At 38.7% G+C, this 12749-nt stretch overlaps 1 protein-coding gene across 7 annotated transcripts in view; it reads left to right on the forward strand.

Moving 5' to 3' along the window:
• Positions 1-12749, forward strand: part of Bnc2 (basonuclin 2) — a 399488-nt gene that overhangs the window by 57536 nt on the left and 329203 nt on the right. For 6 of the 7 annotated variants that reach the window (XM_040757207.1, XM_040757209.1, XM_040757210.1 and 3 more), the window contains exon 2: positions 4287-4376. The exons of the other annotated variant lie outside the window; for it this stretch is intronic. In XM_040757207.1, coding sequence (XP_040613141.1) covers positions 4287-4376 — 90 coding nt within the window. The remainder of the gene's footprint in view (positions 1-4286; positions 4377-12749) is intronic. 7 annotated transcript variants of the gene reach the window in all.

Below are 12749 nucleotides of genomic sequence, written 5' to 3' on the forward strand. Positions count from 1 at the left end.
TAGAGCTAAATGGAATAGGAAAAGACACTGCAGTGGACTGTTGGTCCATTAGTTTGCTCAGGCATCTTGTTTTACTAAGGAGCCCTCTAATGGTTTCTCGGCAATAATTACTATCTCTCTTCCTCATGCTATTCAACATGACAGGCACTTGCTGAAGTCACAGCTAATATATTTGCACTCTAACAGGCCCCAATGCTGAGTCTCCTTGAGTACGTTTGCCTAAGAAATGAGTGATGGCTATGCTTTTTTTCTTGAGAAAAATTCTCTAATGCAGAAGGCAATCGTTTTATTTTCGATATTAAGCAGGTATGTGGTGTAGCATGAGTGCTTGTGAAAAAAACTGATGCATTAGCTGTGAACTCCCCATTGTATGTCTCATGTATTAGTAGCTGATGATATTGAAATAGAGGAGAACTTTTATGGGCTATTTTACTTTTGCAGTGATAACTTCAGACTTGAACCAGAACCACAGACAGGGAGGAGTTTATGTAGATAATTCCAGGCAATTGTCTTGAAGGTATACAATATGAGGTGATTCTTTTGCTTTGGTTGATTCACAATTGGGAAGTAGTTTTTTCTACATATAGTTTTTAGAACCAAACAAGGTATGTTAGAATAACATTTTAGCTTAAAAAATTGGTTTTTGAGTCACTTCTTTTTGATATTTGGTTGATTTCAGTTATAACTAGATTTACTTTTGAAAGTCACTTTGAACTTTCTATATTTAGGTATTTGCATTTAATAGTTTCAGATTCTTCTGAGATTTCTGATACAGTTTGTTAAGGCATAGCATTTGAAAACCGTGTATGTCATGGTCATCTGCAGTAGCATGATCATTTTTGTTATAATCTTTGAGGTGTGTGGTCATAAAAACAACTCACATAAGAAAATACAAGAGGAAGAAGAAATGCTTGCAAACTGTCACGTGTGTAGAGGCCGCATTTAAGGTTTTGGCCTCTCTTCTTCAAGTAGATGTATTTGTAGTGGCCAGATTCTCCTCAGGAGTTTAATCAAATTGAAAGTCCCTGCTTATACATTCTTTGGGCATATGAAGAAATGAGCAACAACTCAATTTCAGATATTTATTTTTTTCTTTTTACTTGTAGAACATACAGCTGCCTGATCAAATAGTTTCTTACTCTACAAATAATCTTTCCTCTTTGCTGTATCAGAAAGAAGAGGCAAAACATCTTTAAAACATATCTAGAGCATATGATGAAAATGAAAGGGTTCTAAAGAATCTTTTAGAATCTATTTTCTTTGTGCAGGTACCAGATGTTGATGTTGGCAGCAGTTAAGAGGGTCACAGGGCATTTAAAATCACTAGGCTGCGGGGAATAAAATTCCAGGTCTGTTGCACTGAAAATTATTTAAAACTCATGTTTGCTCAGTGGTAAGTAGCACAAAAAGCACTTTTTCTGTAGAAGTGTGTTTTAAACAAGTACCTGAGACATACATGATCAGTGAAACAGCTACAAAACATGTTCCTGTTCCAGTGGCTCTGCAGGCCACTGGTTCTGTTTGAGTCTGCTCTTAAATGTGAAAAGCAGATCACTCTCGCTTGACCTTACTTTTGAATTGCTCACTTCACATTAGAGGGGACGGAGGCCAAGTTCCTTCATTGTGCAAATAAAGACATATGTACTATATACTTAGGTAGTATTTCCTTTGTATTCTCTAGCAGTAAGTTTGAGAAGGAAAAAGACTTTTCCTGCCCCACACAGGTTTTTTTTCTATGTGTGTCTGTGGGGGGGTGTGTGATAGTGAGCTAAGCTTTTTTTTCTCATTGATAAAATAGAGTTTATAGTTTCAGTGGCAAATAGGAAATAAAAAATGTTTTTGAAGGACAAAATAAATTCCAATGAGGGTACCTCTTTGTATTGACTATAGCTTTTGATTTATTCCAATTTTGTGAGTGTCACATTTGAATGAGTTAGATTGTGTCCTTTCTTAGTTTTCCAAAGGAGTCTAATGCATTTATGCTTCAATTAGCCTCATTTCTTTAGTTAGGATATTTGAATCCTGAGATGCTGTAAGTGCAATGAAGTTAATTTCTTCTAGTCTGTGTTACCCTTCTTATTACTGCCCATCAAAGGTAATATTTCCTTTTTCTGTGGGAAGGGAAATAGTTCAAATAATCCATCAGTCACAGGGGAAAAAACTAGAAGGAAAAGGTAAAAGACTAGAAGACTACTCTTAGAAGCTCTCATCTCTGAGATCACAACTAATTTTTACTCTGCATTTTACAATGCTTTTTAGACTGTCTGTGATTATATAGAGTTAAGTAAGGAAAATAAGTATGTGTGCTAAAGTTAATTTCTGTACATCAAAGGAGTACAGATGTTGCTTGTTCTCGTTGTAGGTCTGGTGCCTGGGTTTTATTCAGTAACAGAGGTGTGTTTGTCATTTGTGATCTTATGTGTCACTTAACAGTGGGGACATGCTGGGATATTTAGGTAAAAGTGTTACAAGAATTTCATTGAATATCCTACACAGTCCTAGATGGTATAGCCTAATCATTAAGGTCATGTGGTATATTTTCTTTCTCCTAAGGCACAAAACTATAGAGCACATTACTGTCCGTCATATTGTAGGCACTGTAGTAGATATTTCTATATCTAAATGTATCTGAACATAGAACAAGTACAGCGAAAGTACAGCAGAACTGTGGAAATTGGTGCATGTATGGGGAACACGTCTTGTGAATGGAGCTTGTAAGCCTGAAGTTGTGGATGAGCTGGTGAGTGAATGAGGTGTGACTATGATGACCTCAGACATCATAACAAACTACTGCAGATGTTATGAACACTATGACCTTAGTCTACATTGAAATTAGTAGGAGTTCTCCTGTTTAATTAATCAAGTTATGTTTTTGGATTTTATAAAACAAATTTTATTTTTTTGAATCTTATGCTTAGCTTAATATGCAAGTATTATACATCCATACAAAAGTACAAGGCTCTTTGACTATTTTCAAGAAACTTTTTATTTAAAAAAACCTTTTAAATAAAGTGATAAATCAAACACACATAAGCCTAAGTCTAAACAGCACCAGGATCATATCTTGTCATTCTGGAGGATGCTCTGTGGCGTGGACAAGATGAGGGGCTGCCTGAGCCTTCTCTCCAGGAAAATGTCTGTTTTAGTCTGTGTTATTTTTAATCATAGATTTATTTTTAAGCAAATAATGTACTATGAATATTTTGTTTCTCCAATAAAAACCTTCATTTTTTTCCTTCTGTAGTTTCTTTTTCTTTTCTTCTTTTTCAGCTGTTTGTTCATTAGATAAGCTTTTCAAAAGTCAATTGCATGGCAACCTATGGGATCACAGTGTATACGTGGTCCATTATCAATGGAAACACTGCCTGAATAGCTATCAATTAAAGCCACTTGTTGTTTGGATTGGAGTATGTATAGTTGCAGGTCCTGTGTCTGCAGTTTCTGATCACCAAAGGCAGCAGTGGTTTCAGGCTGAAGATTATGGATCACCCTTATTGCCATCTTTACCACATGGATTGTCTACCAAATTTACATGTGTATATATGTATAATTTATTATATTGATATTGATTATCAGTATACTTGTGCAAAGGAAATGGACACATGAGGTGAGGGGAGCATTGAAGAGGGTTTTAGAATGCCTTTGTCTTCTCTGTAGTTTAGTGGAGTATGCAAAATGACAGTGCCTACTGTGTGATCAACACTTAAATATGACGTTCTAACTCATAAATTTCTTAATTCAGTTTTGGATATTACTTCCAGCTAGAAGTTATTTAAGTTGTGCTATATTACAGTTATTTAGAAAAATACTTGAAAGTCTGGTGTTTTGAGTCAGGAGATTGCTTTATAACCATTGAAGTTTGATCTTGGGTTTAGTGCATTTAACCTCTGAACTTTCCAATCATTGTCTGTAAAATGATGATGGCAAAAATGCTTTCCTTTGGGATGATGTGAGGTTATAAGAACATCTTTTGTAAATTCATATACATTTTCACTTAGTTACTAAGATATTCTTGCCAAATGACCTAAATTAGAATGAAGGTGATTTGGATCAAGTCCCTGAGTTCACAGTCTAGAGTCAAATTACATTTGTCCATTGTACTTGGAGAGAGGGGGGCCTCCAAAGATGTATGGTTTTAATCTTATTTTTGTTAGAGGCTATGACTACTCTAACCCCGTAGCTTTCATTAAAACACCTGAAAATAGTTCATTTTCTGTTCTAATTACTTGCAGAAATCTAGAATAGAGAGAAACTAGTAACAACCAACCTTTCCTTTGCACTTACAGATCAACAAAAGAGATTCTTGGGTCCTAGAGACCAAAGAAAGAATCGGCAGGAATGCCCAGGGTGAATTGATGGATTGCAGAGCCTGGCTGGTAATTACTTTCACTGAGCTAAAACATTAACTTGATACATGGGAGCAGGGCCAGAGGAAAATCAGGAGGTGCACCTCTTCCTCCCTGTGGACTGCCCGTACCTTCCTCATGGAGCTTATGGAAGTAGCTGTCTCTGGTGGGATAGTCCTGCTTCCTTTCCTGAGACTTGACATGGATTTTCATCCCCCACCCTGGTAGACTAGAAGTGGTACCTTCGTTTTGGCTATTGTAGAAATACGTGCTTAGGTCAGCCTGCTTTCTGGGATGGCAAGAAATGAGTTTTTCAAGAGTTTTTAGCAGGTTACCAAATATTAACAGACCTTTCTCTTCTTGGGGCTCCAATTGTGCCATTTTTTGTAGTGGATTTTGAACTCATAGCCTTCCACATGGCTGGTAAGCATCTTGCCATTGAACTCCATACTGAAAATGAAATATTTAGCTTTTGGATATTTGTGACATAGTTACTAAACAGATACCTAACTTCAAACTAGAGGATATTATCCTCTTCAAAAGAGCCAGGGAATTTTGGTTTTTAAAAATGACACATGATGATTATTGATACTTTACTATTTTGCTATCTTGGAAATACTGTGAATCCATAATGAGGTGATGTAAGTATGGAGTAGTGATATGGGTTTTCTATAGATTGGAAGGGCACCTGCATGTTTTCAGAAGGTCATAGAAATTAAAGTATATGAGAAATCATTGAATATACTTTGTTCTTACTGCCAACCTTCCTATCATACAACAAAAAGGAATGAACTTGAACTCATGCTTTCTGGGTTCAGACTGATTATTACACCATGGGAATAATAGTTATTATCTTAAGAGACCTAGAGTGGATTAAATCTTAAAATCTGAGTTGAAGTTCAAATGGAAATAGATTATGAGCTCTCCCATGTTGTTTACTTTTATTATCTCTGTTATACTTCATTTCACAGCCACCATGTTTTGTTCTAGCCAAGCAGTTCTTTGTTGTATGCCATACTGTCGAATTATGACTTTGATAACAAAGATTCTGTGGTTTGTTGCCATCCCTTAAATGGGTAGACCTGAGCATCTGTCACTGTGCTCGCCAAAACAAGGGATGTCTACTACTTTAGCCTGCCTGGGTGGGCTGTGTACTCAGACTGTATGAAAATAATGCTTAACAATGTTGGAGGCTTTTGACCTCCATGGTAAGCCAGAGAGAAGGCAGATAATTGAATGATATTAGAAATGTTAGCGTTTGTATTTTGTGTATTTATTAGTTATGTTTCTGATATATAAATGTTTGTCACATGAGATTCTATAAATATTTTCTCTTGTAAAAGTAGACATTCTGTGGAATCATGATTCATTGTAGAGATGTCTCCCATACTCTCTTGTTTTCTTAGACATCTAAATTGAAGGCATACTATTTGAAGTATACAGATAGTCTAGCTAGCATAAGATGTTAAGTAGGAAGACTTCAACTATAAAATGTGTTATGATGAGGTTACTTAAAAGACCAGAATTTTGTAGAATTTTAAATGACATGAGAGCATTATTGACATAATGATAAGAAAAGCACATTTATTAAGAATTAGTTGAATCAGCTGTGACACTGTTAGTTTGACTTCATCTCTGTTGGATGTAGTTGATGACTCATTGCCAACATGACTTAGTAGAAGAACAGGGACTGTGGAGTAATACTGGTTTGGTATTTTACCCATTTTCTTTACTTCAGAGCTTTGGGTTTGGTTATAATGTTTTTTCTAAACCTTAGCTTTCAAAACGTTGGGATAAAGGGCTGGAAAGATGGTTCAGTGGTTAAGAACACTTGCTTCTCTTGAAAAGGGTTGATCTGGGTTTGATTCCAGATGGGTTACGGCCATCTATAACCCTGGATCCAGGGAATCCAGCAGGCACTCATGTGGTGCACATACATGTAAAACATCCATACACATAAAGTAAAGTAAATATAAATTTTAAAGGTAATGGTGCTACCCCTTTTCCACGATTTGCAGTCTTGACGTGACTTAGCACTATTTCTTTCCTTCTGAGCACAACTCCTTTCCCTATATTTCACATCAAGTCATAGCTTAAAAGAACGTGGAAAGTTTTTGTTCTTATCCCAATGTTTTCTGTAGTTAGCCTTGTAAATCATGTCTTTACTGTGGAACTCTTGGCTCCTATAAATCTCAGGCCCTTGGGAACGAAGCTCGTGACAATCATGAAGTGTCTTACTTCAAAGGATGAGAGAAGCAAGAAACCCAGATCACGAAGGTTTCTGCAGCAGAGCTGTGTTCCTGCCTCTCCTCAGCATCACTTGGGGACTGAGGATGTGGAGAACAGCCTCCCACTCACATCCCACGGGCAGTGGCATGGGTAGTGAGGAGAGGGCCCTGGGCCTGAGCAGAGGGTTTTGATTGTATGGCTGTCTGCCCTTCCCTGACTGTTCTTTACCCTTCCAGGGTTCCTGTAACTGTCATCAGATGGCTCCTACTCCCAAATGATGCTGATAGTGCAGTGATCTCAGGAGTGTGCTTTTTAAACTTTATTTTTGGTTTTTTGAGGCAGGGTTTCTTTGTGTCACTGGAACTCGCTCTGTAGACCAGGCTGGCCTCAAACTCACAGAGATCCACCTGCCTGTGCCTCCTGAGTTCTGGGATTAGAGGTGTGTGTCACCACAGCCTGGCAGGAGTGTGCTTTTTAAAAGGCAGGGATTAATGGTGTGAGTGAGTGAGTTAGTGTGTGTGTGCGTGTGTGTGTGTGTGTGTGTGTGTGTGTGTGTGTGTGTGTGTGTGTAATCACAAGCAGATCAAGCATCCCTGGAGCAGAGAAAGTTCTGTCACATACGGAGCCCTCTTTTCTGTCTTGTCTAGAGCAATTCCCCTTCTTTTGCTACCTTGCCTTGGAGCCCCCATATTACAAAAGTAAGAACATCGTCTCACAACATGTGAATACCATTGTTTGTGGGGGTTTTAGAGACCACTGCACCTTTCTTAGATCAGTTAAAGGCTTCAGGAAGGTTGTAAATAGGTCTGGGCAGTAGGTGAACCCTGTGAGGTGATTTAAGTCTTGCGGTTTTCCTGAGATGGATCCTGAATTATACTTGATAATTTTGAATGCCTGAAATAATAGCAGTAATTGGCAAAGCAGGTGCTCCAGTGGAAAGGACAAGCCAAAGGGCGCGGGAGAAACGAGGATGGTGCTCCATAGGGGGATGTGCTGCAGCTCAGCTTAAAAGTAAGAAAGACTTGGTAAGCTTCCATGCATACTTGTTTTCATCTTGGGTGGGTGCTGTCTGTAAGGTGCAGACACGGAGATAGTGCTGCTCAGAAGCTTTGCACTCCGTGTCTCAGGAGATTTACTTTTTCATCCATGTCTTACTTACTGTTGTAGTCCTGTGCTAAAATGCCATGACCAAGGCAACCTATAAAATATAGCATTTCACTTGGGGTTCATGATTTCAGAGTGTTAACCTGTGACCAACATGGCAGGAAGCATTGCATTAGACAAGCAAGTGTGGCCCTGGAGCAGTGTCTTAGAGCTTCCATCTCATCCATGGGTTTGAAGTGGAGTGAGAACTATCTGGTGATAGTGTGGGGCTTGGAAACCTCCAGTGACACATCCTTTCCATCCAGGCCACTCCTCCTAATCCATCTCAAACAGTTCCATCAACCGTGGACCAAGCATTCAAGCCCATGGGAACCATGCTCATTCAGATCACCACAGTCATCGCAAACTTGTAGCTAAAGCGCAAAACCATGCCTGCCATATGCATTATCAGGTGCATGCATGTATACATGCATGTCTGGCTTCTGTCAGGTAACTTGTGCCTAACACTACTTTTCAAGGAAAGTAGACAGTTTATTTACCAAAAGACAAATAAACAAAATATCCATTGACTGTGTTCTTCTCTTGCCCCTTAGTCCCCAAACAGAGTTGTACTCTAGAGAGGAGTTTGGATACAATTATTCAACCAGGTCATACTGCAAAGTGTAAAATTAATGCTAACGTAGACTATTGTTCTCATTCATTCTGTTGACTGAGAAACTCTGGGTTTTAGTCTGTTTGTTTTGTTTTTAAAGCGGTTTTGACTCTCACAGTAGGTGAAATAGTTTGTTGTCCTCAGGTGTTTGTGTATTTAATGGTGACGTATTTTCCTAGCCACCTCTGGAAAGCAGTGGTCTCTTGTGCTTCCTTCCACATAGCAACCCTTCATAGTTTTCATATTTTTAAAATAATTAGGGCAAGTACTTGTATCTAACATAAACCACCGATGTCTTTGAGTGCTCCATCTTTGCCGGTGGCACGAGATAGAAATGGGAACGTGTAAGCCCTTTATCTCAGCGAAGAGAAGAGATACCTCATGAGTTCAGGTAACTGCGTTGTCTTTAGAGATGATCTGCCACGCAAGTAGGCATAGGGACTAAGTTCTCTCCAGCGCCTTGTGAGAGTTGCTGTGCTAGGAGAAGGTAGTGACTACTTCCTTTGTGAAACTTTAAACAATAACCAGCTGATTGCAAGATGGCTGTGGTGTGCAGTGAGGCAGTGAGCCAGCCTGACCTTCTGAGGGTGACACTTACCAGTGAGAGAGGCAGAACCTGTCCTTGATGCTCAGCATTGGGCACCACTGCTGACTTCCTCTTTTGTTGTAATTGGGCACCACTGCTGACTTCCTGTTTTGTTATCTGTAAGCTTCCTTCCCAGGATTCTTGCCCCCAGTGCAGAAGTTCTAGAGCAGCCATTAGCATCTGCTGGGTCTGCCTGCCATTTTGAGTCCACACACACACACACACACACACACACACACACACACACACACACACACACACACACAGAGCGTGTGGATTCCTTTTTCTTCTCTTCTGTGTGTAGGCTGCTGGCCATAGTGAAGTATTCTTTCTCTAGTACTCTGGGCCTTCTCACACTTTCACTGAAGTGTCTTGTCTGCCATGTGTTTGGCTTCCATGTTAGCTGAAGTCAGCAGTGTCATGTCTCTCTTCTCCATTCACTTCTCCAGCGGCTGCTGGGCTTTGGAGTTTTCTTTTCAGCTGTAATAAATCTGTCCCTGAGTGTCACAATAGTGAGTACACAATGCACTCCATGTCAGTTAAAGAATTTTCTGTTGCAAGACGTGCTTTAAGGTAGGGTCTCTTTTTTGGGGGGGATGAAGAAGTAGAACAGCATCTTTCCTGAATGGAACCCACTGCAAAGGGACCTCACCTTATTAACCATCTTGTTTTTCCTTCTTGTGTCATCTCCATGACAGATGTGATGGAGCAAACTGTTCCTTTGTTTCTGCTGCTTACAATCTGAGTCTCTTGCTTAGTGAAGTTAGTTCTGCCTTGGGTTGTTACTATTGACAGTAAGAGAAAGCAGACTGTAAAGTTTTGAGAAACATAAAAAATGCTGTCATTCTTAGAGCACTTAATTTTCATTGCTAGTGTTCCTTTAGCCTATTAGGTTTGTTTTGGTGTCTGACTTTGTTGACAGTTCTGTTATTATATTAAAGATGCTTCTTGCCATATATTTTCCATTTTAGTTAAGAAAACTCACTCTGTTTCCTAAGATGAATTATAATTAGGATTGTTTGGTACTGAGAATCTTTTCTCACTTAATACCCCTAATGAGATACAAATGTTCTAAATGTCCTTATGAGTGGATTATATTTAGAGAGGAATCCACTTATTTTAGTTAACTAATCCCTTTGCTCCTGTATCATACATCCTTATTAGGCCCTCATGTTCCTGCTCCATATGGAATTCTTGTGAAATCAGACCTCTGCAAGGAGTGTGATTAACTTTCAGGGTTGGAGGTACTGAAAATGTTAATGCAGCTTGTGGCTGTATGTACCTTATTGTTAAGGCACTTTTCTTATATACACATTTATGATAAACACAAGACTTTCTCTATTCTTACAAAGTGAACTGTATGCATTAATTGGTTCTCTTCTGGCATCTACATCAGTATTCACTAGAGTAAAATAACTGACTTTCTTTGAACTTTTCCACTTTACTCTCTGCTCCTCTGTAGTCTGGGAATAGTTTTTTTTAACTCCATGTATCATTGTGTTGGACATGATGTCGCAGCCAGATGACTGATTATGATACTGAGTTATCTTGAATTAGAGCTGTGCAGCATCTAGACATCAGTGTTGTGCATACCCTTCCTAATGACAGTGCTTATCTTGTGCAGAAAGCAGAGACACATTACATTTTGAAGAACTTGATCTGTGAAGTTACTTTTTGAATCCAAATCCAGGCTTTATTGGCTACTGCTTGCATATTTGTGGATGAGTCATTTGACTTCTTTGTGCTCTGATATTTTCTTATACATACAGTGGTGATTATAGTGATATTGCATTGTAGGTGGTTATGAGGATGTCATGAGCACCTTAAAGAGTAGCATCAGTTACATTCTAGGTGTATACTCATATGGTAATGTTTCTAAAATAACATTAATGTTTTTCACACTTGGTTCATTCAACCAATGAAAAGATATTATTGACCTTGTATGAGGAATATCATAAAAACATAATACTAGCACTGGTAGCAGAGTTGGAATTATAGGGAAGATTTCTTCTCTCATACGTTATTCTTGATGGAGTGGGTCTTTGGGGACCCACTGATTCTTTGATATTATAAGATATAGGAAGACAATTTCTATTTCTTAAATCTGACTAATGGTTTATCCATTTAAAATTATTAAATATAAGTGTTTCTTCCTTTACATGATGCTGTCTTTTACTTGCCTTGGTTAATTAAGATAACACCAGTTCTCTAACAATAGAGTCAAAAGTTAATGAGTTATGAATCACCATATTAGTACAGTTGGTGCTTTCTGTTACTTGGTTTATGACAATCAGGAATGTAGTTGAGTTGTCTCCTTGTCTTTGATAAACTCAGGTAATAGTTTAAAAAAAGTGATAATTGAAGAAAATCTGTCAACACATCTCAAAGTAAAAATCAGAGAAATGGAAAATATTCACACTGAAAACAAAACCTGAACTAATTCCATCAGTCATTGGTTGAAGGTTCTAGGATGGCATATAAGGAAGTAGTCGAACTCATTTTCAGGGAGGGGCATTTAAGGTAGTCTCTCCACTATTGCTTAGTTTGCCAGTTGGTGTCATCCTTGTAGATCTCTGGAAATCTCACTAGTTCAAGATCTCTCCTCATATCTATAATGACTCTCTCTATTATGGTATCTCTCATCCTGCTTTCCTCTATTCTTCCCCTGACTCAATCTTCCTGCTCCACCATGTCCTCCTCTCCCCTCCTCTTCTCCCACTCTCTTCCCTTCCTTCCCTCCCCAATGCTCAGGAGATCTTGCTTCATTCCCCTTCTCCGGGGTACTATACATAACTCTCTTAGGGTCCTACCTGTTTCCCAGACTCTCTGGCAGTGGGATTGTAGGCTGACACTCCCCTGATCCATGTCTAAAACCCATATATGAGTGAGTACATACCATGTTTGTCTTTTTGTGACTTGGTTACCTCACTCAGGATGGTTTCTTCTAGTGCTGTCCATTTGCCTGCAAATTTCAAGATTCCATTTTTTTTCTGCTGAATAGTACTCCATTGTGTAAATGTACCACATTTTCTCTATCCACTCCTCAGTTGAGGGGCATCTAGGTTGCTTCCAGGTTCTGGCTATTACAGGCATGGGAGCAGGGGAAGGAGAGGGAGCTGGGATTGACATGTGAAACAACCTTGTTTCTATTTTAAATAAAAAAATCTAATAAACAAAACAAAAGAAACATGAACTAATTATAAACAGGATTATGGAGCAATATAACTGACCAAGGGAACATGGAGCTGTTGTAGGAATGACATTCAGCTGGGAAAACTGAGGCGTGGGTATTAATGTAAGGTTGTGAATTGGGAGACCGCTTACGTCAAAAAGTGTGGAGAGAACAACAGAAGAAAGGATGATGGGGAAAGCTTCGTGCTAAAGAATCTCTCCCAGTGATGCCCCACGGCTGTGAAAGCACAAGGATGAAATAATGAATGCTGGCCCAATCCAAACTTAGAGCAGAGACATAGAGAAGATGCCTAATGACTACTACTCAATCTAGTGTTCTCGTTTTTAAAATAAATAATACACCTTAATTCTTAAGAGTCTCCGATGTTTGACAGTGTTCTAAGACAAACGACTCACTTTTTGTCTTTAATTTTCCCATACATTTAAAACTGATAGTAAGAAAAGTTTTAATGTTTTGATGATTACTTTCCTTTTTGAAGAAAGGGATTCACTATTTAATTCAGACTTTCCTTGAACTCAGGGTTCCCCTGGTGGGTGGGATACACTCATGTTCTCCTATACTTGGTAACAACAAAGCAGTCAAAAACTTTTAAAAGTCACAAAACAATAAAAAATCCCATGTTTGCTCCTCAGATATCTT

Source organism: Mesocricetus auratus, unplaced genomic scaffold (genome assembly GCF_017639785.1).
Source record: "Mesocricetus auratus isolate SY011 unplaced genomic scaffold, BCM_Maur_2.0 Super-Scaffold_100014, whole genome shotgun sequence".
Taxonomy (NCBI): Eukaryota; Metazoa; Chordata; class Mammalia; order Rodentia; family Cricetidae; genus Mesocricetus; species Mesocricetus auratus.